The 24,402-nt window shown below is 40.6% G+C and overlaps 2 protein-coding genes across 5 annotated transcripts in view; one reads left to right on the forward strand and one right to left on the reverse strand.

Moving 5' to 3' along the window:
* LOC106947261 (canalicular multispecific organic anion transporter 1-like) overlaps positions 1 to 14,315 on the forward strand; it is a 21,288-nt gene extending 6,973 nt beyond the window's left edge. The window contains exons 5-28 of the mRNA XM_015032138.1: positions 8 to 142; positions 461 to 715; positions 1,236 to 1,301; positions 1,416 to 1,553; positions 1,636 to 1,782; positions 1,865 to 1,949; positions 2,832 to 2,898; positions 2,971 to 3,097; positions 3,832 to 4,008; positions 4,106 to 4,273; positions 4,456 to 4,636; positions 4,709 to 4,844; positions 5,772 to 5,865; positions 7,199 to 7,418; positions 8,191 to 8,345; positions 8,558 to 8,713; positions 8,866 to 9,065; positions 9,634 to 9,760; positions 9,872 to 9,973; positions 10,585 to 10,728; positions 11,415 to 11,573; positions 11,658 to 11,824; positions 12,344 to 12,538; positions 12,657 to 14,315. Of these exons, the coding sequence (XP_014887624.1) occupies positions 8 to 142; positions 461 to 715; positions 1,236 to 1,301; positions 1,416 to 1,553; positions 1,636 to 1,782; positions 1,865 to 1,949; positions 2,832 to 2,898; positions 2,971 to 3,097; positions 3,832 to 4,008; positions 4,106 to 4,273; positions 4,456 to 4,636; positions 4,709 to 4,844; positions 5,772 to 5,865; positions 7,199 to 7,418; positions 8,191 to 8,345; positions 8,558 to 8,713; positions 8,866 to 9,065; positions 9,634 to 9,760; positions 9,872 to 9,973; positions 10,585 to 10,728; positions 11,415 to 11,573; positions 11,658 to 11,824; positions 12,344 to 12,538; positions 12,657 to 12,786 (3,531 nt within the window). The 3' untranslated portion in view covers positions 12,787 to 14,315. The remainder of the gene's footprint in view (positions 1 to 7; positions 143 to 460; positions 716 to 1,235; positions 1,302 to 1,415; positions 1,554 to 1,635; positions 1,783 to 1,864; positions 1,950 to 2,831; positions 2,899 to 2,970; positions 3,098 to 3,831; positions 4,009 to 4,105; positions 4,274 to 4,455; positions 4,637 to 4,708; positions 4,845 to 5,771; positions 5,866 to 7,198; positions 7,419 to 8,190; positions 8,346 to 8,557; positions 8,714 to 8,865; positions 9,066 to 9,633; positions 9,761 to 9,871; positions 9,974 to 10,584; positions 10,729 to 11,414; positions 11,574 to 11,657; positions 11,825 to 12,343; positions 12,539 to 12,656) is intronic.
* Positions 14,316 to 14,968: 653 nt separating this feature from the next.
* Positions 14,969 to 24,402, reverse strand: part of slit1a (slit homolog 1a (Drosophila)) — a 100,867-nt gene continuing 91,433 nt past the window's right edge. For 2 of the 4 annotated variants that reach the window (XM_015032169.1, XM_015032168.1), the window contains 13 exons: positions 23,082 to 23,153; positions 21,610 to 21,773; positions 21,399 to 21,523; positions 21,202 to 21,299; positions 20,954 to 21,093; positions 20,218 to 20,311; positions 19,991 to 20,128; positions 19,673 to 19,901; positions 19,461 to 19,591; positions 19,224 to 19,378; positions 17,855 to 18,143; positions 16,476 to 16,687; positions 14,969 to 16,398 (listed from right to left, as the gene is read on the reverse strand). In XM_015032169.1, coding sequence (XP_014887655.1) covers positions 16,160 to 16,398; positions 16,476 to 16,687; positions 17,855 to 18,143; positions 19,224 to 19,378; positions 19,461 to 19,591; positions 19,673 to 19,901; positions 19,991 to 20,128; positions 20,218 to 20,311; positions 20,954 to 21,093; positions 21,202 to 21,299; positions 21,399 to 21,523; positions 21,610 to 21,773; positions 23,082 to 23,153 — 2,086 coding nt within the window. In that variant the 3' untranslated portion in view covers positions 14,969 to 16,159. Of the gene's footprint in view, positions 16,399 to 16,475; positions 16,688 to 17,854; positions 18,144 to 19,184; positions 19,379 to 19,460; positions 19,592 to 19,672; positions 19,902 to 19,990; positions 20,129 to 20,217; positions 20,312 to 20,953; positions 21,094 to 21,201; positions 21,300 to 21,398; positions 21,524 to 21,609; positions 21,774 to 23,081; positions 23,154 to 24,402 lie in introns of all 4 variants that reach the window. The other 2 variants (XM_015032167.1, XM_015032166.1) reach the window with 1 other exon arrangement.

The raw sequence follows: 24,402 nt of genomic DNA on the forward strand, positions 1-24,402 counted from the left end.
TGCCTGGGAAGGGTATTTTTATGCCGTGCTGCTGCTGGTGGTGGCTCTTCTGCAATCATTGGTCTTGCAGCAGTTTGTGCGGCGATGCTTCGTTCTGGGGATGAAGGTTCGAGCTGCCCTCATGGCTGCCGTGTACAAGAAGGTAACAGCAGAGGAGACATCGCAACAACTCCTTTATCCAATTTAATTAAGCTAAAACTTCAACCTTTGATTTAGTAAATAATTTAGTCATTTATTTAAAAGATTCCCAAAACATAGACAACATTTTTCATTTACTTCATTGATGCAATTTACTGTATTTTGTAGCTATGAAACTATTGGCTTTAAATTCAGCCCTTTTTGTCTACAGACAGATATATGACTTCCAACTGCAGCTTTAGTCTTTTATTTTATTCAGCTTTGAACATTGTTATTTTGTTTCCCTCTTTCTTCTTTCTTCCTTCTCTCGCTTCTTTCAAAGGCGTTGGTGATGTCTAACGACAACCGCAAAGAGTCAACAGTCGGAGAAACTGTGAACCTCATGTCAGCAGACGCCCAGCGCTTCAACGACGTGACCAACTTCATCCACCTGCTGTGGTCCTGCCCTCTGCAGATCATTGTGTCCGTCGTTTTCCTGTGGTTGGAGCTGGGACCTTCAACATTAGCAGGGGTTGCAGTAATGCTGCTAATGGTGCCGGTCAACGGACTGTTAGCCAACCAGGCCAAAAAAATTCAGGTCACTGGAATTACGAATAAGTTCTTCATGCACCTTTCAAATGTGGCTTGTGCAATAACAGTTCCATTTTTTTGTTTGTTTTTTTTGTTAAAATTGTGTTATGAGATTGAAAAAAAAAATAGATATAGATACAATTGTATTCAAAATGTAAAAACAAGATGGTGGATTCCTTCTCTTTAGCACAAAAAGAATCGGTCACTAAAAATGAAACATGTCTCAAATGCATCACATCTTGCTCCAATCTTTGAAAATTTAAGTACGGGTAAGTAGCAATCTAATTGATTAATGTCAGTCTGGAAAAGCTAGACTTTCTTTTGATCTTTTGATATTTGCCTTGTAGCTATCTGCAGGTGTCCACCTTGTTCATGATCTTTCTCTGGTCTGATTCTTAGGTGTTTATTGTTGATAACCTTTAACAACTTATTTTGATTGCAGTTTTATTTAAGGTACTAGAGTTTCTTTCTATTTTTGATCTTTGCTACATGCGATTAACAATGAAATGTATTATATCTGTTGTCAGAGAGAAAACATGAAGTCTAAAGACAAGAGACTAAAAATAATGAATGAAATCCTGAACGGAATCAAGGTAATCCCCTCTTCTGATAATGGTCATATACTTAAATTCTTTCTGACATATTTAGATATTTCGTGGTCCACTTCAACGCCCGTGTTTCTGACTTCGCCCTTCATTTCTTACCAGACTCTGAAGCTGTTTGCGTGGGAGCCATCCTTCCAGACTCAAGTTGAAGATATCAGAGGAGAAGAACTGAAGGTGATGAGGAAGTTTGCCTATCTCACATCTTTCTCCACCTTTATCTCCAACTGTGCCCCCACTCTAGTGAGTCATCTTAAAGGTTTGCTTAAGTTAGTAAAAGCCCATAAAGGTCCTTGACGCTAACACGGCCTATGGTTTTTGGCAGGTCTCTTTGGCCACATTTGCTGTGTTTGTTGGTGTGAGCTCAGACAACATATTAACTGCTGAGAAAGCCTTCACTTCAATCTCTCTGTTCAACATTCTACGACAGCCACTGAGCATGCTTCCTACGCTCATAGCTTCCATTGTGCAGGTAAATACTGTTGTAACTGCAGCTTGGACACAAGTCAGAGCTGTAATGAAAACTATAAATACCTGTTGATTTCACATGTCAGACAGCGGTGTCTAAGAAGAGACTGGAGAGGTTTCTGGGAGGAGATGATCTTGAGAGCGACATTGTGCGTCATGACTCTAGTTTTGGTAAGTTAACCATTTGTTTGTTTTGTTATGCAAAGTACTGTATCCCTCCAAACTAACTCTCTGTTCTTAGCGGTTGACACTTAACCATCTCTCCATCCAGTGGGAACTGAGATTCCTAAACGTGCTGAATCTTACGCTGATCAGTATCTGTTGGACATCTACATAGTTGGTTTATCAAGGTAGACTCGTCTGGCTTCTGACGGCCCACATCTGAGTGTTGATTCAGTTTGTTAGGTTTAGTTTCTACATAAAAACATGGAAAAACTGGTATTCTGACAGATCAGAATATGCAGAACCCTTTAACTCCTTCTATTAAAATGTGGAAAATCCCTATTGACTAACAATAGCTTACTCCATTCAAGATGCAAACCTTATTAAAAAGGCCAAAATGAGCTAAAATGTTGTCAGAAGCATGTTGACCTCTAATAAAATGTTGTCAGAAGCATGTTGACCTCTAACATACTTCATGCAGTATGCAAACAGCAGTGGGTAGGCTAAAATGAGCTAAAATGCTAACGTAAGCTAAAATGATGTCTGTAGCATGCGGACTCGTCCTAGCAAGTGACTTACTTCATTCAGTATGCAAACCTCAGTGTGTAAGTTAAAATGCTTTGAAGAGCACGTGTGTTATCAGAAGTGTGTTGAACAACATTGATTTACTCTATTCAGTAGGCATCGCTATCGCAGGCCACAATGAAAATAAATAAATGTAACTGCCTAACCTGGAGGAAGTCTTTGGAGCTTGGGGGCTGGTCGCTTTTCACCATGCAAAATAACACCTGGTTACTTTTTAATCATACTATGCATGGAAATAAAGGATGGTCTCATCTATGGCCAGGAATCTGACTGGGAGATTTGTTTTAATGTGTTTTCTTTTCCAAGACTCTGCTGTCAGCATAAGTGATGGTTCTTTTGCGTGGGAAAAAGACTCTGAGCCTCTACTTAAAAGGTATGCTGTGGCCACAAAATTGGCTTTTAAAGCCACTGTATTTTTCACTTTGCTTCTGCCTTTGTTTCCCAGTGTCTCGCTAGACATTAAGCCTGGCGGGCTGGTAGCTGTAGTGGGAGCTGTGGGCTCAGGGAAGTCCTCTCTCTTGTCAGCGCTCCTGGGAGAAATGCACAGGACCAAAGGCTTCATTAACATTCAAGTAATATGTTTTTGTGTGTTTTTATGCGTTACTTAGGGTAAAAATAGTGGCAATTAAAAAAATAAAAACTAGTTTAAAACAATACTTGGCAGATTTCTAAAGAATGTGATCCTTTGAGAGCTACCATTCTGCAACATTTAGATGCATCCCTGTTTCCAACACATCTGAATCAAGTGGCTAAATTCCTTCACCAGGAGTCATTCAGCTCTGTAGAGGCCTGGTAACAAGCCACTAATTTGATTCAGGCATGTTGGAGCAGGTATGCATGCGTCTGAGTTACAGATAAATGGAAGAGGACTGGTCTTGGACACCCACTGTCGATTGCTTAAAGGCACAAGCAGACAAAAAACTACTCAAAAGAAGGATGCAATACAAAATATGTTAAAAACTGCAGGTGGAAATTAAGTGGACAAGGGTAGTGCCAAAACTTCTTTGGTCACTGGTGTGCTCAAATAGCAGTCTGACAAGCCTGGCCACATAGCCTAGGAAATGATAATGTGTGGTTCTACTTATTATAAAAAATAAAATAAAATAAAAATATGATACACATGTTTCATGAACAGCCATGTCCATAACAGGCTGGACCACATTTATTCTCAGAAAATACACACAGTTGACACTCATTAGACAAAGTGAACCTGTGAAAGTCATAGAGAACTCTAAGCTCTAAATTTCGTTTTGCATAGTTTTTAACATAAAAGAATGGTTACTGGATCTTTTGTATTTCCACCCAGGGCTCTCTTGCATTTGTACCACAGCAAGCCTGGATCCAAAATGCCACTCTGCGGGATAACATCTTGTTCGGCTCTCCCTACGAAGAGCAGAGGTTCGAAGACATACTGGAGGCGTGTGCTCTGGGCCCCGACCTCAAGCTGCTGTCTGCAGGAGATCTCACTGAGATCGGAGAAAAGGTAGGTTTAAGCGTTCAAAGTTTAGAATATAAACAATGTCAGGATTGATTGCATGACATGTTTTGGTACATGTCATACATTAGATCTGTGTTCGTAGGGTATAAATCTCTCAGGAGGTCAGAAGCAGCGCGTCAGCTTGGCTAGAGCAGCTTACAGTCAGGCTGATATTTTTCTGCTAGATGACCCCCTGTCTGCTGTTGACTCTCATGTGGGAAAGCATCTATTTGACAAAGTTATTGGACCCAATGGACTTCTGAAAGACAAGGTTTGTAATGTGAAGAATTAATGTGTTGGATAAAAGCATGGATAAAATCTTGTTGGATAGCTTGAAAAACCCTCCCCGAAATTTCAGTAAAGTTGGGATCTAAGTGGCTTCGATTATATTGCCATAAAGACCTAATAATGCTGAGCTTTTTTTTTTTTTTTTACTATTTTGTGTCTCTGCAGACTCGTATCCTGGTGACTCATGGAGTTAGTTTCCTGCCTTGGGTAGATGAAGTTGTAGTTTTGGTGAATGGACGGGTTTCTGAGGTGGGATCCTACCAGAGCCTCCGTGCGAGCAAAGGAGCTTTCTCAGAATTTTTAGACACATACGGCACAGAGCAAAGCAATCAGACAAGTTCAGAAGGTAATCATGCAAATTCCCATTCAATGTAAGAAATGTTAGGTGAAACATTCATTTTTATCACTATCTTTTTAGATGGATGTCACGATAAAGAAGACTTCATCTCCGACTCAGAGGACGACCAGTCAGACGTTTCTTTGGCGGACGACGTTTCTCTCATGCTGAGGAGGGAAAACAGCGTCCGGCGGAGCCAGAGAGGAAACAGAAGCAGGTTTGATCCAACTGTACAAAAGCTGAGAAAGGCTGTGTCCCCACTGTACATTTTTATTTAGCTTAGTTTATATCAAACAGAGTGATGGTTCCATATCTCATGTTAAACTTCATTGCAATCAACAACTCTGAGAGTAAAAACATATATAGTAGATAAATAAAGTGTAATGAAGTGTATCCCTACTTAAATAATCACCTCCAGTATTTCAGCAGCCACACACTGAGTCTGTGTGGCTCTGCTTCATCAGGCTGGCACATTTGGAAATTATGAATTATTCTCTACAGAAAAGCTCAGTCTTTGGTGTTTACCAAACATAGCATGTAGTAGGATTATCAAAAAAGCTCTTTTTTTGTCTCATATCTCTTTGCATCCATCTCCTAATTCTAATTTTTATCCGATGTGTTCAGACTCTTCCTTTGTCTTCATGAACCAGGTACACATATCAACTTTGCTCAGGCGATCTCCATTTCACATTGTGGGAAGCTGCTCACACTTGTTAGCTCATCTTCTGTTGAATTTGATCAGTCGATTTCTTTTTTTTTTTTCAGTGAAATATTTCAATCAATTTTTATGTTGAAATTAAAGTGTACTTTGTTTTATTGTTTGTACTAAATATCATATTTACCGTTATTTTATTTACAAAAGCAATAAAGTGTTGAACCATCCAAAGGAGGTGAATGTTTTTAGAGGCATTTCACAACATATAGGAGTATATTGTGTATATTATAGGCACAATATATAAAATGTGATTTCCCCACATTCTATATATTGTGGGGAGAGTTGTTCTGGTGGTGTCAAAAGGATAATTCCAAAATAGAAAAACAAAGGCTTATTTTCTGCTCAAAGCTTTGCTATATTATTTGAGTCGGTGTTCTTTGTGATTCATTTCTTCCATTTCTCCTCTCTTCTGCTCTGTGCTGTCTGTAGTTTCAGATTAAGAAAAAACAGCAATTTAAAATCCCCTGAAAACACAAAGAAAGGTCAGAGGCTAATTGAGAAGGAGACTGTGGAAACAGGACAGGTATACGTCTTTTATCAGCCTCATTCTGTCGTACTCCCCAGGGTGTTTGTCATTTTCAGTTTCTGCTCTAACATCTGCTGCACCTTCCCTGAGCTCCTAGTGATGCCAATCACATTGACTTGTAGGCAGAGTGTGGCCTTTCCACTGATAACCTTTGACCTTCAGCGAATCAGATCATAAGCTCATCAAATTTACTAGACTGTGCTATACATAAGGACCAGCACGGGTCAATGTTTCTTACCAGATTGTCTGTCTCGGGCTGAGTTCCTTCTTCAAATGTCATGTTCCAAGACATGCTACTAGCAGGACCTTTAAATCATTCACTCACTGACTCACATTCTAGTAAAATCCATACAGATCCTAGAGAACACATTTCCAGTATATAATCATATACTGATACTGTCCACTGTTCTGTATCAGTAACCTGCAGTTATCTTTTCCTGCCCATTTCCTGGAAATTAACGAGAGTCTCCATTGGAGATAGAGTCTGCTAATCAATACAGATGTCTGTAAAAGAGCAACCCCAGTTTCATCTGCATCTCCCAATCAGCTGTTTTGACTAATTCAACCTCTGGTTCAGGGCCAGTCCAGTCCATAACATTAATGATTTATTCAGCGAATTATTGATTTATTGACATTTTTAAATGCAATCTGATTTTCTGGAGGGAACATATTCCTGAATTAGCATTTGAGATCTGAAACATTAGCCCCCTAATGTCCAATGTTTGTATTCTATGCTTAGCTTATGTAACTATCAATAATGATGAGGAATCATTTGTTATTAGTGGTATTATTAATAGAGTTGAAGTTTCTTTAATAAAAAAAAGAGTGAGAGAGAATAATCAGGGCACCACCGGAGAATTCGGAAGGGCGAGCCTTCCTGGAAAAATCCAAGCCGAGGAAGACAATGGGTCATACAACCAGAGCATTTGTTTAAGCCTTGATTCAGAAGCTAAGCAAAGAAAACATGTCTTTGGTGTTTTCTACTGTCTGAAAATGGAGTGTGTGAGAGAAAAGAGAAAGAGAAGACGAGGAAGGAGAAATCAATAAACTCAAGAGTTGGATACAGTCACTTCAACACATGGCAGCATTAAAACAGTGAAAGATAATAATCACACAGCGTGCAATCAGCAACTCTTCAAACGTCATATTTAACTAACTTATCTCAGCCCAGACACTTAAAGAAGGTCCAATCCTTTAAGTGTCAATGGACTTTGATAAAAAAAAAAAAAAAGAAAACAAGAAAATAAACATGCTTTTTCACAACACTTTGTTTTAGAGCTAGAAAATTTAAAAGCATTTCCCTGGTGTTTGTTTTCTGTTTGACATGCAGGTTAAATTCTCAGTCTGGCTCCAGTACGTGCAAGCCATGGGCTGGGGATATGCCTTTTGGGCCCTCTTCATTTATGTCATGCAGAATGTTGCCTTTATTGGTCAAAACCTGTGGCTGAGTGACTGGACCAATGATGCAGTGGAGTATTACAACCAGACATACTCTCCCAAGAAGAGAGACACCAGGGTGGGGGTATTTGGTGCTCTTGGAATGGCTCAGGGTAATTAAACAGTACTTATATATATTTTTGTTCCAAATTATGTCATATAACACATAAAATACTGTTTTGCAGAGTTACAGTAACAATAAATTGTGTGCTGTGCTCTAATGCTGCTTTACTGGTTGCTTTTTTTATATATTTAAACTGCATTTTGCACCACAGAAAGCTAAAACTCCCCAGTACTTTCAAGGTTTCCTTGCTCGCAAATTGCACAATTGGCTGTTGCTATGATGCCATGGATTAAACTTAATTTTTTTTTTTGATTAAAAAAAAAAAAAAAAAAAAATCTAACATTTTCTATTTTCCAGTGATCAAAAGTTTGATTTATTATCATTTAAGCTCAAATGTACTGGTGGGTTTAGGATTGTTTTGAAGGACAAAATCTTGGCATCTTCCCATCCATGAGCCAACCGTGAACTCGTATATAACAAATTATTGGAGAGGTTTTCCAGACACTGGGAGGCGAGCCAATGTCCTGTCTAAGCATCACCAGCTTTCACCCTCAGGGAGGTGCTTCAGGCTGAAACTGGAGAAGGAACAGCAACAATTTGTCTTTCCCTTCTTAGCCCTGCTACTCAACCAAAAGTAACACCTCTGGAGTCTGAATGTCCCTTATGGAAGTTTTTAAGTATGAAATCAAACTTTGATTCCTTTTAATGTATTGATCATTGTTGTCTTTATTTTTAAAGACTGCTGAAACCATCCTTATGTGTAAAATGAAAGGGATTTGTCTATAGACAACTTTGTATTTTTATTTTTATTTTTATTTCAGGTCTGTTTGTCTTCCTGGGTACGCTGCTCCTGACCAATGCTGCAGTCAACGCATCTCGTCTTCTGCATTCAAGACTGCTCAACAATGTCCTTCGAGTTCCCATGGTTTTCTTTGACACTACGCCACTTGGGAGAATCCTCAACCGCTTTGCAAAGGTGGGGTTGAATCATCTTGTCCATATTTCTTCCTGTCTGTTGTGAGTTTTTTATTAGCTTGTATGAGTAAAAAAAAACAAACATGTTATTTGAAAAAAAAAATAAAAATAGACAAGGTCCTTTCTGATTTTCACAATTTTAAAGTGTTGTTTGTTAAGAGCTTTCTGCTTTAAAAACTATGAAATACCAACTTTATTTTGCTCCTCTTGCAGGACATATTCACAATAGATGAAATCATTCCACATTTGTTCAGCTCCTGGATCATTCATCTGCTGGGCATAGTGGGGACAATAGTTTTCCTCTGTCTTTCCACTCCTCTCTTCATCATTGTCATCATTCCTCTGGCTGTGATTTACTTCTTTGTACAAGTGAGTTATAATATGCAACCTGCAGCTTTTTCTATCACTTGAATTTTAACACGACTTTGAAACTCTGAGTTGGCTCGAAGTGACTTAAGTCTTGTGGTCGTTCTAAAGAGTGTCTGTGTTAACATTACTGCATTTCCTTTTCCTCCATTCAGCGATTCTATATACCAACTTCACGACAGCTGCGTCGCCTGGAGTCAGTCGCTCGCTCTCCTATATATTCCCACTTTGGCGAGACCATGTCAGGTCTGTCCGTGATAAGAGCCTACAACCATCAGGAGCGATTTATGAAACACAATGAAGTAACCATCGACGAAAACTTGAAAACTATCTATTCAAGGATCATGTCAAACAGGTCAGCATGGAAGGGGACCCTCAAACACAACCAAACTGCGATTCGTATGTCTAATCTGATTGTACAATAGCACAGCAAGCAGGTTTGCTCAGGCACGTCATGGACTTTGGTGGCTTTTATCTGGAGCAGTAAGCAAAACAAACTTACTACATGGAACTTGTGTATGGGTTGCCAAATGGGGCCTACAGAAATGTTGCCATTTTTGGCTCCTATGGGGCCTCCAAATCTATAACTTAGAGTTAGCCCCACCCAAAGTTTGCATTTTTGTGTCAACTTCAAGTATTTCTCTGGGTTCCCCATGGTGGAACCTGTTCCAAAAATACCCATATATGAGTCAGTCCGCCCATTTTATCACTTGATTAGATTTCTATGTGCAGACCTCAAGTTGGACATGAGATATCTCAAATATCGCACCCGTTTTACCTCTTAATATAACAAATCCTTTAATTAGTCGAAAAATGTGGTAAGCAAATATCGTATTCCCACTTTCTCCCAGTAAGAGGCTCAGACAGGGATATTTGCATGCATTTCTGTTTATGTTTATTGGTAGTGTCTGTTTGCTCAACAGATGGCTGGCCGTCCGCCTGCAGTTTCTCGGAAACCTTGTGGTGTTTTTTGCTGCTGTATTTGCTGTCATTTCTAGAAACTCCATTGACAGCAGCCTGGTTGGCCTCTCTATATCATATGCCCTCAATGTGAGTCACTTGATCCCGATCAGAAAGCAAAATGTTTAACACAAGAATAACAGTATTATGAATAACCCAAAACACGTTGATTGAATTTCTGTGTCTTGTTGTGGTTTTCAGGTAACTCTAACCCTCAGCTTTGTGGTCAACATAACCTCACAGCTGGAGACTAATATTGTAGCTGTAGAAAGAGTGAGTGAATACGCTGAGCTTGAGAATGAGGTATGTTGTCCTTTTTACGGTTTGCCTATATTAGCTTCACATCTGTTCTCTGTTTGCTGAAATCTGTTTCTGTCAGGTTGGTTGAAAATATTTAGCATTTCTTGCTGAAAGTTTTGACTTTTCTGTGCAAAAATCTTCACAAGAATTTTTGTAAGCTCATTTAGCTGGTGGTGTTTTTAATTTTAGTGGCTTTATCTGTTTTGTGTATGCCTGCACTCAAGAGTTTTTCAATGAGTGAAGTTGATGCATATCATTTGATCAATGAATCCATCTTGTCTTAGTAAAGTCTAATGCATTCAGATGGCTTTATCTGGTTACTTCAAGACTTTATTTTTTACCAATAAGTAGTTTTTGTACAAATCTAGCTCACACACATCAGTCATGTTGCAGTGAAACAGTCAAGAAACAGCTCAAGCTTTTTACATATATTTTCTAACATGTACAAGTGACACCTAGTGGCCTAACTAAGGTCTTACATCAAACAGAATAGTGGCTCCTGCATTGACACACGTCTTTTATCTGTCACTCTGTTGACATTATCGTACCAGAAAGAATGCTTAGACAGTTTTTCGGGAGACAAGACGTCGAGATCATCACCTGTTCTTCTTCAGGCTCCCTGGGTGACTCAGGATCGGCCTTCAGAGAAGTGGCCTGAAGCAGGAAGGCTGCAGTTTGTAGACTACAAGGTCCGCTACAGACCTGAACTGGACCTGGTCCTGAAAGGGATTTCCTGTGACATCAGTGGCACTGAGAAAGTTTGTCTCTTTCATTGTCGAAACATTGCTCAATTTATATATATTTTTTGTTGAAGAATTGAAATGAATAAGTCCTAAACCAACAGAGTTGTTTATATTTTGCATTTTTTTTTTTTTTTGGTTTCTTATTACAAAGCAACAGGAGCTGTGATTAACTATCAGGAAGGAAACTTCTAGCATATTTTGTAATTCATTTAAAAGGATTTCCTCCCATTTGACTAATTGGTGTCTCTTTTTTTAATATGTTTGTGTAGATAGCATGTTGGATACGTGGCAAATTATTTTAGAAAAATGTAATCTCCAGAAATTTTTTGATCACACACTTCTGCATTGAGATTATATCAGTAGAATTACTCAGACATTCTGCCAACAGAGCGCTTTTAAAACCCTGATTTTATTTGTTCACAGAAACCAGTTAAAAAGACAAATTAAATTTTTTTATTTTTTTTTACATTGTAAAATTACAATCCTTGTAAAATATTTGGCATTAAAAATAATTATAATTGCGTCATAACAGACAGTAATGCAGTTGGAAGTTCTTTAAAGGTTAAAGCTGGTTTCAAAGTAGAAAAGCTTCTAACTGTATTTTTGGATGTTTTTGAGATGCACCAACTAACTGCATCAACCAAGCGCTTATACACATTACTTACTAGATTGTATGTCTTTTCTTCTTTCATTACCTTCAGATTGGTATAGTGGGCCGCACTGGAGCTGGAAAATCAAGCCTGACAAACTGCCTGTTTCGCATAATTGAAGCAGCTGATGGACGTATCCTAATTGATGATGTAGATATCTCTAAAATTGGACTGCACGATCTAAGAAACAGACTCACAATCATCCCACAGGTAAACACCAAAGACAAAAACAAATGCAGAAACAAGATAATCTTTTCTGCTAAGTATGCTAACCTATGAGCTTCTGGAGTGCAGGATCCAGTCTTGTTCTCTGGGATGCTGAGGATGAACTTGGATCCATTTGACAAATTCAGCGATGAGGAGCTCTGGAGAGTGCTGGAGCTGTCTCATCTGAAGGACTATGTAGCTGGGCTGAAGGAAGAATTACAGCATGAGGTTGCAGAGGGAGGAGAAAACCTCAGGTGGGCAGCATAAACTTAAACAGTGATTACAATTCAAGTCGCATTGCATAGGATGTAGCTGCAGAAAAATGCATTTATAGGAAGTCAAAATATGTAAATGTCTAACTCAGATTATACTCAGTGCTTTCAGAAAATTGCTAGAAATGACTGTTGAATTATCTGTAAATATACAATGATATAATATTGATTAAATAATATATAATAATTGATAAATACTGATCACAGAGTGATTTACACCAATGGTGGCACAAGCAGTTATTAGGTTCAGAGGGCATTTACGTTTTTACACTGGACCAGGTTAGTTTGGTTAGCTGTTTCTTCTTGTATTTGTTCTGATCATTTTTGTCTGATCTATTTTTTTATTTTTATTTTAATTTTAATTTTTTTTGATTAACTGAAATATTGTTGCACATTGTTAATGGGGCAAATACTTTGTCACAGCTCTGTACATACAAAACACTTTGTACGCATACATTTTCTGAGAGCTCCAGATAAGATCTGAACATCCGTCTCTTCCAGTGTCGGTCAGAGGCAGCTGCTGTGTCTGGCTCGGGCTCTGCTGAGAAAGTCTCGGATCCTGATCCTGGATGAGGCCACTGCAGCCGTTGACCTGGAGACGGACGACCTGATTCAGACTATGATCCGCAAAGAGTTCTCCCACTGCACGGTGCTCACCATCGCCCACCGTCTGCACAGCATCATGGACAGCTCCAGGTGAGTCCGCGTTCGGCACGAAAGCCTGAAATACCCTGACTCACATCCAATCCAGTCACATAGTAGAGTTTTATATATTTTAGCCAGCATTAAAGGATATGACATTCCTGCTCCACAGGGTGATGGTCCTTGATGCTGGTAAAATTGTGGAATTTGATTCTCCAAGCAATCTGATGGAAAAGCGAGGTCATTTCTACTCCATGGCAAAGGATGCTGGGATAACACATGAGAGCGAAACATCGCTCTAAAAAGCACTTTTATGATTTTTTTTGAAAGATGACCTAATTTCATTGTTTTTTTTTCTTGCTGCTTTTCAAGAACTTTTTAATGTATATTAATAGAACAAAAATTAAACTATATAAGTTTGGAATAACTCCTTACTGTTACTGTTTATGTAAACATGCTTCATATACCAAAGGAGTGGCATTTTCATCTTTTGAAACCTGATCTTGTTGTTAGTTTCATCATCTCAACAGAAGAGAATAAGAGAGCCTGACTTTGGTCCAACACAGCCGTTTTATCACTTATTTTAGAATCTGCTTGACAGCAAAAAACAAACAAAAAAAAAAAAACATTTTTTTTCTACTGTAGACGGATTCAGGCAGTAAAAGAGTAAAATAACTGTCAAATAATAAAAAATCAACCACAAGAAAAAAGACAATCATTCTTAAAAGCACACACATTTTAGGTTTAATTAATGAAAAGAGTGGAGATTTGGTAAACATTTTGTCGGTGGCACTACATACATTCAGCATAATGACGTTTTTCAGTTAAACTCCCCCCCAAATCAGTCCTGCAACATGAAAAACAAACAGACAGAACCTGACCAGGGATATTTCTTTAACTTTTGCACCATGTTAATACAACTGAGACGGTGTGTTGTTCACAATAACATTTATGTATATAGTTCATAGGACAGGGGAAAAGAAAATCTGTTTCTGTTCATTTGTCCAAATTATGGAATTACATTATAATATAGCAAAACACCACTAAGATGTCTATGATGAGGTCTATCGGCACCAGTCCAGTACAGATCAGTGCAAAGGAATGAGAAGAGCCACGAAGAGAAAGTCACATTTAACTAAAAAAGATGCGCCTTTATGAGGCACATGGCCTAAATATTACAGTGACTGCTCATCAGTATGGTTCAACAGATTTTTTTCTGTAATGTTATTGTACACCACTGGCATCACATTAACAGCATCAAAAACAAAGTTAGCATGGGTAGCAATATGAACTGGAACCTGTAAGATGTGACTGTACTGCAGCCTTTTACACCATAATGAGGCATTTGGAGAAACGCAGTCCCACACAGAGCACTCTGTCGGGCCGCCAAACTCTCTAAATGCAATTTCCTGTATCTTACACTGGAAACTAAATAACAGCTAAAAGTTACCACTTTATGAATAAGCATTGCTCATATTTATCTATACACATTTATACATTCAGATTTGACGACTTGCTCACAAAAATTGGCATCTTTTTTTTTTTTCTTTTTTTTTGTGAGGCTAACCAGTCCAAAACTGACAGACAGTAAACATGTCCAGGCCTTTTCTTGTTATCTGTCAGTAGTTGGCATGTAATGCTTCTCACAGTTGCCCCTAAAAAAAGAAATATAAGGATGATCCACCTTAACATGATCAGTGTCCACAGAGGCAACTTCATCCCATTTTCTTGAGGCTTGACAGCAGCTTATGATCGGTTGAGCCCATCTTAGCTAGAGAACAAACACGATACACCTTTGTTCTATGGCAAACATCTCTCAGAATAAAATGGTGAAAATGATGCCCATCGCATAGAAACATGAAACAGATGAACGCTTTTCTGTGTGGTCAGGTAATTAATTTACAAAACAAATTTGAGTGGGATATTTCATTCTGAGTTCCAAGCTCACACTAAACAGTGGAAATATCTGAGCCTCAGGGGAGAAAAAAAAAACAAAACAAAACACTGTCATAGCTCACTATGGAGTGACGTTAGAAACACTCCATGCACTTTTTCCTGCTGTCATTGTGAGCATTGTTTCGGACTTTATTTTCAAATTTGAATGCCAGCAACACTTATGCTTAAAATAAATTAAAAACAAGCACATATTCTCATGAATTAGATGTAATATTCACATGGAAGACAACATATACAATATTTCACAATTTCTCTAGACCAATACTGCCTTTTATGTTCGTTCAAATAATTACTTTGCTGGAGAAGAAGGTGAGATCAACAAATAAAAAAACAACTAGGAAACCAACTGAATGCCTCTCCACCAGTCTAAATGCTTCCTAACACAGACGTACTCTTAAACATAGAAAAATACTATACCAAATGAAATACAAATATATTTATATATATTTATATATATATATATATTAGAATCTGTTAGGCATTACAATATAGGATGGGGTGGGAAACTGGGCAAGGACAACTAAAGAAGTTAGAATACGTCATGAGACAAATTATAACAAAATATAACAAAAAAGAAATATATAAGAAAGTCGAATAAAAATAAAAAAACAAACAAAAGATGACTGAACCTTTTGTAATAATCTTCATAATAATACAGAAAAAATCTTTACATGTTTGTTGGCAAACTCTCCACACATGCAACAGTTTGTGGTGGTTTAATACTACAGGCATTGATGGGAGCAGGGTCACTCGGCCTCCTGCAGGATTATGCAAAACATCCCTACCCCGGGGCGATACATGCTGGGGGGGGGGGCGCTGCCTCTGCCACGGCCACTTGTACTGTATGAACAAAAGGGGAACAGCTGCGCCACACCAGCCCTTCCAAGCCACGTCGGGATCGTGTTGTGTACCACGCTTGTGTGACCGTGTGTTTCACAGAGATGAGTCTGGCTGCCAGTCCATGCAGTCTTTATTTGCGGGGGATTTCTATGTTGTGGGAGCTTAATGGCAAACATCTCTCTGCACCTCGCCTCAAACCCACAACACTGCGCCCCCCTTCAGCCCTAGGTTCCCTTTTCCCCCTTACGTTCACTCTGACATGTAGGTGTAAGCATTGGAGGGCAGTATCCTGGTGGAGAAATGACGGCACCGGTCTGGGTGGCGTCTTCAACTAAATCCAACCCGTGTCCAACACTGTCCAGGTAACCGAGCCAAGCTCAACTCAAGACTCAACTCTCTTCTTATCTCTAGAGCTAAAATAAACCCTCTTGTCCTTCTTACCTCTGTGGGCTAAAGATGGACGATGGTGGCTGAGCCATTGGAGGGTCTCACAGATAGATGGGGTGTTCTTATGGGATAGTTTGGGTAGGAAGGATGCCTCACTCTCAATGCAACACCTACAACATCTCTGGACCCCTTGGAACAATGTTGCAGATACTATGGTTTTATTTTTGTTGTTGTCACACCTACACTAATGCTCAGGGTGTTTCTGTTTTAATGTAGGTCACACATCCTCACACAGGAGAGGAAATGTCCTATTTTACAAACATTGTTGTCCATAATATATAGATAGAGGTTTTATATATATTCTGTATAATCTCTTTCGTTCTTGCTTTCTCTCCTCCACCTTTCAGCAGTTTTCTTCCTTCCTTCCTTCCTTGTTTCCGTGCTTCCGATATTCTGCTCTGCAGCAGCGGCAGGAAGAGTGGGTGAACGGTGCTACATGCAGCCCACGCAGCCGCACTTGATGGTCTTTTCCACCTCCTCAGTGAAGGACGTTCCGTCGCTGCACTCGAAGGTGTATTTTCGGCGTTTCATCCTCTGGCTGACGCAGCAGCTCCCCGTGTCACAAGCTCCGGTGCACTCCACCCAGGACACCATGCGGGTTGTTTGACAGATGGCGTAGCCTCGCTGCACCTGGTAGAAGTCTCGCACGGGCTCACCTCGACATTCGGACTCTTTAAAAACAGACAAGCCATTTATTGGTCCGAACATTTCACTGACTCTGAAGTATTTGTCCTCAGCACAAACAAACCTGCATCACAGAGTTCCCCCGTGTAGCCACTTTCGCAGTGACAGTACGCGTCTCCGCTGTCGGAGATCTGGCAGCGGCCATGTTTGCAGGTGAGGCGGCGGCAGGGATTGAACAGCTCTCCTTGCTGGTTGCATAGCGCGCCTCGGTAGCCCTCTTCACACTCGCAGCGATATGACTGCAGGTCCAGAGGAATGCACTTTCCATGGACGCACCTGAGAGGAGATAACTTCATTTAGGTATATCCTACCAAGAACTGATCTTCACTGCTGATGTTTCGTAAGCAGAAAACAAGAGTCGTCAAATGTAATCAATAATGAGGAAAAATTGGTTTGCAAAAGTATTCATACAGGTTGAACACTTCCCCTTATTATGATGTTACAGTCATAAACTTGAATGTCTCGTTTTGGAGTTGATGTGATTTAAACCAGTTTTGGGCGTAATGTTAATCTGATCAGTAGCTTGGCAGACAGCCTCAGTGAACAAACAGCATTGTGAAGGCCAACGAACACATCAGACAACAATATCTCAAGATGTAAAGAAGCTCAATCCAGCCTGAAAATTCTGGAGCAGCGGGGAAAAATCCACAACTTAGGTGGCAGAATATGTTCACAGGACAACTACTAGATGTCCGCTCCACCAATCTGGGCTGTATGGAGGAGTGACAAGAAGAAAGCAGTTGTGGATCTCTTTGCAGTTTTCCAAAAGCAAACAAGATCCTCCTCTGATCAGGTGAGCTAAAATCTAACTTTTTGGCCTACATGCACAATGTTATATGTGGTGGAAAATGGATGCTGGCCATCATTTACATCACACATCAAGCTGTGGGATGATTTTCTTCAGCTGAGACAGGGAAGCTGACCAGAGTTGGTTGGAAATCATATGATACATGTAAGATTTGAACATAGTTGACCATCCACTGGGACAATGAGCATAAAAATATGGCCAGGACTATAGTGGAATGATTTTAAATCAAAGCATATATGTATGTGTCAGAACGACCCAATCTAAGTCTAGATCTCTATCCAATTGAGAATAAGCTCCAGTCTGACTGAACTTAAGCTGTTTTGTTAAGGAAAATCTGCAAATATTTCAGTCCCCAGATGTGTTAAGTTTGTAAAGACGTAGCTTAAACACCTTCAACGTGCAGCTGAGCCAAAAAGTGACTATAAAGTTTTGACTCGGTGCTGAATAAAAATGCAGTGCTGCACATATCCTTTTCCGCCCACTTTACATTTACTGCCACTTTGTGTCGATGTGTCACATAAACTCCCAATAAAATACATTAAGGTTTGTGGTTGTAATGCGCATGGCGAAACAATTCAAGGGATCGCATGTTCAGCACGTGAAACTCGACCCAGCTTCCCTATTTGCTGACGTACTTGCTGCCCTGGCAGGGGTTGAGAGCTGGCTGATCACAATGCGTGCCACTCCAACCTGGCTGGCAGTGACACACGGGTCCCTGCAGCCCGTCGGGCTGGCAGATGCCGTGGACACAGTAGAGCTTCTTGCAGGGCTCACAGCCCGGCACCACGCCGGGCTTCATTTGAGTCTTGGTGAAGTCCTGGAGCTCGTTGTTGATGTACAGGTTCTGGATGCAGCCGTGGAAGCTGGAACCGTTCTGGATCTGCCAGAGGCGGAAAGTTCCAGAGTGGACATCCACAGGCATGCCTGGAGGAGAAGATGGATAAATCAAAGTTTATATGCGGGAAGAAGAGTCTTCTGACTCACAGACAAACAGCAAACACAGGGCTGATATGAGTGGAATGAACAGAGGCATTTTCAAACATGTGTGTCCCAGTGGTTAAAAAAATGTATTTCTAGGTTTATATTTGCACCACAGAACACAACATCTTTGAAACATACAACAGAAGCCAGAAGAAATGGGAAAAAGACTCACTGTATGAGTGACAATCAAGAAGAGGTACAACCTAACATTTTTAGCCACTCCTGAACAAACTTTCACAAACTCAGGAGGATAAAATTAAACATGAACAAGTTTCAGATACATTTGGAGATCTGAGTCTCAGAATGTCAAGAGTGGCTCCATATTAAACAAAATAAATACAAACGGCAAGTCAAACTCAATTCAGATATGAAGGACTGTGTCTGCTAGTTTACAGTGCACCTGCAGTGATGTTGTGAGGTTTGCAAAAGTATTCATGTCACTTGACCGTTTTCATATGTTATCTCATTGCAAAGATCACAAAGTTCAGAATAGATCATTGGATTTTTATGTGACTGACCAACATATAAGTTTTTGTACTTCTCCACTAAAGTTATCTTCAGCTCAGTCTGAGACGGTGGAGTGTCTGGAAATGGAATTTTTTTTTTGGTATTGCCATTCATTCTCATTTGGACTTAAACCTAGACTTTGACTAGACCTTTCAAACACATTTTATCTAAACCATTTTACTGCATCTCTGACTCTATGCTTTGCATAGCCACCCTATGGAAGGTGAATATCCACCTTTCCAATCCATCTTCCCATTGAGGATTTTGGTCGTTATGTCACGAGGCACTATAAAGACTCGAACGCGTACCCTAGCAGACACAGTCAAGACGGACATGATGACGTGTGGGATGGTGAGGATGGAGGATGGAGGACAAGGTCTGGGTGGGTTGCATGTTTGTGGGAGGGACTGGTTGAGGTGGCGACAAAGCGAAGGGGGAAGGGAGGTGACTGAACAGTAGTGTAGTAGTTAAGAGTGCCTGCAGAGGAGGGAGGTGTGTTCTGGAGAGGGCCCCTACCCCCCACGTATAGTGGTGCCTCTCCGTTGAGGGGCCGCACTGCCCCAAAGCTGTCCATTGTGGTAGGGAGACCCCCATCAATGGACAGGTTCACCATCTGGTCGAAGGTCACCAGCTCCACTGTGTGGAACTGACCATCATTGATTGTCTCCGTACTGACAGAGAGGAAAACACAGAATTTAGTCTCCAAGATGAGAGGAAAATGAATACAGAGCCACGTTGAATGTTGTACCGTACCTGTATATGGCGTGTCCTGGCTGGCTGCCGGGATCATAGCTCACTTTTACGTGGCCTTGGAAGAGCTCCACTGCAATATGATCATTGTCACCATTGTACAGCAGGATACCGTTGTCCTCGGCCGTAGAAACCTGTACGCAGATCAGTTTTGGATTGGAGGATTGACGTCTCAGTGTGTGTGTGAAAAGCTGAGCTGAACTGATTGTGATTACCTGTAGGGTGATGTTAGCTTGTGGCCAGTTCTTCAGGTCAGAGAGTAGTAAATAAGAATCTCTGTCAACGAAGTTGACGCTGACCAGTTTTTCACAGCGTGGACCCCCAAACTCTGGAGGACACTGGCAGAGAGCGCGGCCACCTCGCTCCACACAGGGGGCGTTGTTCTGGCAGTCTGCCAGCTCACACAAAGACAGAGGAGATGGGGGAACTTCACACAACTGACCGCTAGGAAGTCAAAGAAAGGGAGAGTTTTTATTACAATCATGTAAATGACAAGGTAGAAAAAAGCACAAGTAACCCGGAGTACTTCTGACCTATATCCGTTCGGGCAGATGCACGAATATCCATTCAACTCATCCACACACTGAGCTCCGTTCTGACAGCGATGCTCCCTGCAGTCATCGTAGTTTACGCTGCAGTCATCGCCAACATAACCAGGAGAACACACACACCTGAAAAAAAAAAACAGAAATAAATCGGTGTGAAAACGGAGCAACTCGCTTACAGGTTAACCATCAACAGATTGGAGAGAAGCACTCACTTGGGCCCAGAGGTGCTGATGAGGCAGGTAGACTGATGTTGACAGGGGCTTCGTCCTGGAGCACACACATCTTCCATTTCTTCACACATCTCCCCTGCATAGGTACAAGTTTCTTTTTTAAGTGAAAGTCTTCACTTGACTATCACTATGTGAGAAGTAACGTCACTTAGAATACAGGATGAATACTTGCTGGAAAAGGTATTTGCACCCTTACATATTTTCTCAGTTTTTGCCTAAATTGATCTATGTAACACTCAACGTGCCACCATCCAATTAGCTTTGAATTGTTCCTACTTTTACCAGTGGTGCTAGTTGTAATAATCATGAATATACTTATGTCAAGTCTAAAGAATGATAATTTAGGTCCAAAGTTGTCTTCCCGAATCAAAAGCATTGCGGATTTTGCCGGTCAGGCCACAGTTCCTGGCAGAATGTTTTTGATGACCAGAGTCCAGCTGGATTAATGTCAACCTTTCAGTAAAGCCTGAAGGTGGCAGCATCAAACTGTGAAGGTTTGTTGCTTTTAGAAGAAAGGCTTGTCAGTAATAAAATAACTTGAAATTAACTTATTTGTTATTTATTTACTGTTTTGATTAGTTGACAAATATGTTTTGTTATGAAAGAAGGTCTGATTGGTGTCTAAATGGTTGATCCAATATTTTTTTTGTTTGTTTTTTTTTGTTTTTGTTTTTTTTGTAGAATGCTGCTGCTTAAAATAAACTGCAGATGCACTCACCTGTGTAGTAGGGGGGACAAAAACAAGTGTAGTTGTTGATTCCGTCAATGCAGGTTGCTCCGTTCTCACAGTCGTTGTCTTCACAGTCGTCAACATTGATTTGGCAAGTCGGGCCCTCGAAGCCCGGCAGACAGGAGCAGCTGTGAATACAGTAAGCATGCATCATGCAAAGCTTTGTATGAGACCCTTTTTTTTGTTGTTGTTGTTGTTGTGTTTGCAGTTCTGGATTTACAGCTCGTCCTCCTCACCGGTACTCTCCCTCATCCTCGTCAGTCACTTGGCAGGTTCCTCCGTTGGCACATGGGCTACTCACACAGCCGTTCAGAGCTGTTTCACAGTTCCTCCCCTATAGCAGAGAATTCGTATTAACACAGATCTCCTGCAGCAAGTCCAGTTTGATGAAGTAGATATCTATAAGTGTGCAGGCACATAATGCTGCTCGTACCTTGAATCCAGGAGGACAGTTGCACCTGTACATCTCCGTTGGGTCATTGTGACAGATGCCGTGATTCAGGCAGGGATTGGACAGGCATGGATTACACTTGGCCAGCACAGAGTTGTCTACATCACCTGCAGAAACCCAAAGATGTTGGAACATTTAATTTACATTTTAGGGGGTGCTTGATGTAATATTATTGTTTAGAACAAAAACTCACCTGTGCATTCAAACTTCTTAGCCGGCGTGGTGAGGAGCAGTTTACTCTCCATCCCCTGTGGGCCGGCACACCGAGCGATCCCGGGTTCTTTGTATCCGGTCTTCACCCAGTCAGAGAGCCAGCGCAGGTGGCAGTCACAGTGCAGAGGGTTGGCGCCAATTGCCCTGATGTTCCAGAAAACCACAGTTCAAGTCCGGTTGTGTTGCTGTAGTACATTATATCACCAGCAGGTGTCTCCATATCTCCATGAAAAACAAGGTGCTAAACTACACAAATAAATCTTCTCGGAGGATAAAATATCTTAATGCCACATTGTGTAATGCATCATCTTCAGCAGGACTGCTCTATTATAAACAAAGGTGTGAGCAGAAAGGCCTTTTAACCACCTCCGACCTGGTGCTTGTGAATCAATGGCGCTTTGCCCTCCTGCTGGAAGCACAAACACTCCTAAATCGATGCCGTTCCATTACTGAGGAACACGGGCTCATCTTTCAGGCTGGGCCAATAGCTGACACCTGACATCTGCTAACATGAAAGCCACTTGACTGTGACTGCACATCAATGGCTTCCTCTCTATCCACTCCTCGGTCCAAATTTCACGCAGCCTCGATTTGTGTACTTCTTCCCACAAAATGTCTTTGTTTGGCTGCCTCTGTCCTCTCCAGCTCTGGTCTTGATTGTTTTATTGATCCCTAACAATCAAGGGAAGATGAGGATATTTAGAGAAGATGCCAAAGGTCGAAGATGTTCTTTTTTTTTAAGACATTCTAACACAGCTACACTGTGAACCGAAAAAGCCAGATAGAAACAAACAGGCACTAAAACGACACAGGCTGAATGCTTTAAAGATGCCGCAGAGAGAAGCAACATTTTCTCTGGCTTGTGTTGCTTTGACCACACAAATGATTACAGACTGATTGGCTCGCACACAGAAAGCCAAACTTGAAGCCAAAGTATGAAGCTATGTGATAGCATTTCATACGATTAACAAACTCAGATTTACAGTGTCTTACAAAATCAGTGATACCCTTAAAACCTTTTCACATTTTGTCCCTTTACATCCAAAAATAGAGAGCTTGGCATAAGTGGAAACAAACCAAGGCTATCCAACTAACCTAACAGGACGGCCAAGGACAGTGTTAATCAGATAAGAAGCCAAGAGGCCAATGGTAATTCTGGAGCAGCTGCAGAAATCCAAGCGGATGTAGTAAAAGGTGGTTCTACAAATTACTGACTAACAGGGAAGCCGGTGAATGAATGCACAGCTTTTCAGATTTCAAATGTGAAAAAGAAAAAAAAAATGTACATACGGTCTACCGTGTTTTGGCTCATCACATTTATATGGTACCTTGTACTGATCTAGTTGAAAATATCCCATCAAAATACATTACATTTTGTTGATGTAATACGACAAATTGTATGGTAGGTACTGTAAGGTGCTGAGGAGCAAGAAAATGACTGTCAATACTTACAAATGGGAGAGGGAGGTCACATCGTTGAATATGCCATCTGGAAGCTCTGAGATTTCATTTCCATGAAGAGACCTGAAAAAAAAAAAGAAGACAGCTGTCAAAGAACATCAAGGAACCACATGCATTTCTGAAATAAAAACATAAATTTTCCCGTCTTTTAAAAAAACACAAATCCCCATTTTAAAACAATTTATTCTTTTACAATTAGCTACTTGTAAAAGGCTGCTTGAAAACTGTAAAAATCACACAAATAGAAAAAAACAAACAAACAAATAACCTGGAAAACTATTGTCTGGCCCACTGCTATGCTTTTCTTTTTTCTTCTTTTTCTTTTTGACAAATCAAACTGGAAATATCAGGAAAAACTTTCGGGGAGATTCCACTGTTGTGTGCTGGTGGTTCTTATTTCTGGCAAAGCTTTGTGCAGCTGGCAAAAATATGAGGCTCTGAGAGTCTGGACCAGGCTGGTGTCAAGTTTCTCTGTGTGTTTGGTTGGCAGGGCACACTCGGAGAGAGGGGTGAGGGTGGGGTGGGGTAACCGTTCCAACACATGAAGCAAAGTTAAAACAGTCAAGCTAATCATATTCATCCTGTCAATAGGGATTTTGTATTAATGTGCAAATACATCTGCATATGTTTTTGTTCGTTCAGACTATTTTGCATTTTAGTCTGATTTTCTTGTCATTTCAGGAGCTCCACTGCGGGCGTCAAGCCTCCAGGGCTTAATGGTCTGCTGATTGATGACAGCCATAATCTAACAGGTCATTACCACCTCAAATCCTCAGATGACCACAAGCTTATGTTACCACCAATCAGTCCGCACTAACAATACATGACACATCTGGGATGAAGAGATTTGTTGTGTGAACGGTTTCCGAATTGCAACTTCCTGCATTGTTTGATGTCTCAAGTAGAGCTGAGCTGTGGAAGAGCTGGAGGAAAGTTTGCCAGTGTAAATATACAGGGTGCTAGAGGGAAAATATACAGCGTAACATGTAGGAGTCAACATGTTTATTAGCCTGCGTGCCGTAGAGAATGCTTATTAGTGCAAAGCGAGTGGGTGGTTTGTTGTAGTCAGAGGATACCGAGGCCATGAGGCGAGCAGTGTGGCAACCATGAGAAACCTGGAGGGAAAAAAGGAGTCAGGGAAGTTCCAGGAAGCAGCCTAAGCTGCTGCTAAATTCCTTTTTTGCTTCTCTGTTTCAAATCACAATGTTAGTCCGTACCCCGTACTACATATGGTTCTGATACCAATATCAGGATTTTAAAAATATATACTTTCAAAAATTACCTATGTGATTCATAAGGTTTAAAATCAGTT

This window comes from Poecilia latipinna, unplaced genomic scaffold (assembly GCF_001443285.1).
Source record: "Poecilia latipinna isolate Pla-1442-1.1 unplaced genomic scaffold, P_latipinna-1.0 Scaffold232, whole genome shotgun sequence".
NCBI lineage: Eukaryota > Metazoa > Chordata > Actinopteri > Cyprinodontiformes > Poeciliidae > Poecilia > Poecilia latipinna.